The sequence below is a fragment of the Arachis ipaensis genome, chromosome B08 (genome assembly GCF_000816755.2).
Source record: "Arachis ipaensis cultivar K30076 chromosome B08, Araip1.1, whole genome shotgun sequence".
In the NCBI taxonomy this organism is placed as follows: Eukaryota; Viridiplantae; Streptophyta; class Magnoliopsida; order Fabales; family Fabaceae; genus Arachis; species Arachis ipaensis.
The window spans coordinates 124,334,712-124,337,186 of record NC_029792.2 but is presented as its reverse complement, the minus strand read 5'-3'; the positions used below and the strand labels follow the sequence as shown (position 1 = coordinate 124,337,186).

Here is a 2,475-nt window from a genome sequence, read left to right as displayed (position 1 = left end):
TATAAAATGGTAAAAAAAATGGTTTCTTTGCAAAATACTGAAAATTGAGATTTTAGGTGACNATCGTAATATTAAAAGATTTTAAATATTAAATCAAGATTCTAATAAGATTTTTTAAAATCGTTCCTTATCATAAATTTTTCCACTTTAATGTTTGTGTAGTTATATAATTAATTATTTATTGTCTATTAGGTATATCGGTATTATAAAAATTGACATATAAATATAAATTATTTGATCTTATTCTATTGTATTGCATGAGTATGAAACTCCAGTCCTTTGAGATTTAAATTTAATCAAAACCCTGTCAAATTCATTCCCTTCAATTGTGCAGAAAAAGTATATAAAAAATGGGATCCAATTTATATAATTTATTTGAAATTTGAAACAAATTCAACTCAAATCTTTTATGATTATAAAAAATGGGATCCAATTTATATAATTTATTTGATTAGATTCGATTGGATCGGCGGTTTGTGATTTTGATCTCATATTGAAACATGAAAACCCTAATATAAATAGAATACAAGGCAAACTCAAACTGAAACGATGACGTTACCGATCGTAATTATGAATGACGCGGAGAAGAACGCGTCGAGAGGGCTGGTACTTCTCCATCGTCACACGGCCACCGCAAGAACGCCGCCGCTGCCAGACCTTCCGGAGGAGTTGATAATTGAAATCTTGCTGAGGCTTCCGGCAAGGACGCTTGTTTCCCTAAGGAGCGTGTGCAGTTCATGGAGAAACCTAATTTCATCCCCTGACTTCACCGACAAGCACCTTCGTCGTTCATGCTTACGCGATCCAAGCCTGTCTTCGCTACGAATTGCTTGTTACAACAGTTTGCCCTCCAGAGGCCATGGTGTCTACGACAGTATTGGAGTTCTCTCCGTACAGTCAATAATGGACAACCCTTCTGAACCTACTAAAGTCGATTACTTCAGTGGAAAAAGCTACAACAGAATCGTTGGTTCTTGCCATGGATTGTTATGCTTTTTTGAATATGACGGCCAGAATACACATGGCATCTTGTGGAACCCCTGTACCGGATTTATATTCCAATCACCGCAAATCAGCGGTGAAGCCATCCATATTTGTGGCTTTGGTTACGATCATTTCAGTGACAGCTACAAGCTCTTGGGATTTATAATGGAGAAAGTGCGGCCATATGGTTTGGAATTTAGTACCAGAATTTATACATTTGGACCAACTTCTTCTTGGAGAAGAATTGATGATACCCCATTTGACCAATCTGATGACCTAACTGTCGAGCCTTTTATACCTGATAATATGGAAGGGGTATTTTTTGGTAGTACCCGAGCATGCACTATTAATTGGAGTGTTAATCGTCGGGTGGTTGTTTATTTTGACTTGAGTAAAGAGACTTATGGTCAATTTCTCCTGCCTTATACCGATTCAAATGATTATTCTCGGGAGAAGAGTACTTATTTATGTATTTTGAGAAACTGTCTTTCTGTTTGTTATGAGCATTTGAACGCAAAACATTGGATTGTGTGGCAGATGAAGGAATACGGAGATGCTCAATCTTGGAATAAATTGGTAAGTATTTCCTTCCGCTGGAAACTCGAAAATTTGGGTTTTTCTTTACAATCTCTTTACATCTCGAAAAATGATGTACTTTTGGCCATTTCTCCATCTTTAAGAATATTTTTGTGTAATTTAAAAGATGGTAGCATAGATTTACCTGACAGCATAAATTTACGAAAAAACTATCGTCATTTTCCTCAAAGCATAGGTTCTAAGATAGCTTATATCTACCATGAAAGTTTAGTTTCACCAAATGGTCTTCAAAGCAATTCATCCAAAATGGTGCTGCAAAAACCCTAATCTATTGTCTCTTAATAGTTAATAGCCTGTATGCACCTTCATTTGGTGAAACTTTTCTAGCACTAGTAGTCCACCACCAAATTTATTTATCTGAGTATTATTTTTATTTTTCAGTTAGATTTATGATAATTCATTTGATGTTTTTCCTATTTTTGTTAGATATTTCTTTTAACATTTTGTGTACTGATGAAAAATTATACTTGCTTGATAATCATGCTTTCATTGGGCAATTTTGTATTTAATAAAAGAAAAATCCTCAGAATAATTTATTTGCTAACCAGGCTTAGGAAACTTTGATATTATCTTAACAATACGATTGAATTATGTCTATTTAAGATGATGATGTTTTATCTTTTATGTTTCTGTAATTATTGAATGTGTTCCTATAAAAAAATATAAATTTCTACGCATAAAATATTTTAAACTAGTAATGTACATTAAAATAAATTCAATTCAATTTAATTGCATTCTTTTTTATTTTAAAATTCATTTAAATTTTGGATTAAATTAGATGTTACAAGCATAATGTTCTTTAGTATTTATTGTTAAATATAACCAAAGAAAGAAATTTAAGATCAGATTTGTTTGTGTTATTAAAACTTTAAAATTGAGAGTAAAGATTTCAAG

The 2,475-nt window shown here is 32.5% G+C and overlaps 1 protein-coding gene across 1 annotated transcript; it reads left to right on the top strand.

The window, feature by feature from the left end:
- LOC107611672 (F-box/kelch-repeat protein At3g23880-like) lies at positions 530–1,848 on the top strand. The gene has a single exon (XM_016313575.2). It carries the CDS (start codon positions 550–552, stop codon positions 1,846–1,848), a length of 1,299 nt encoding a protein of 432 aa, XP_016169061.1. The 5' UTR covers positions 530–549.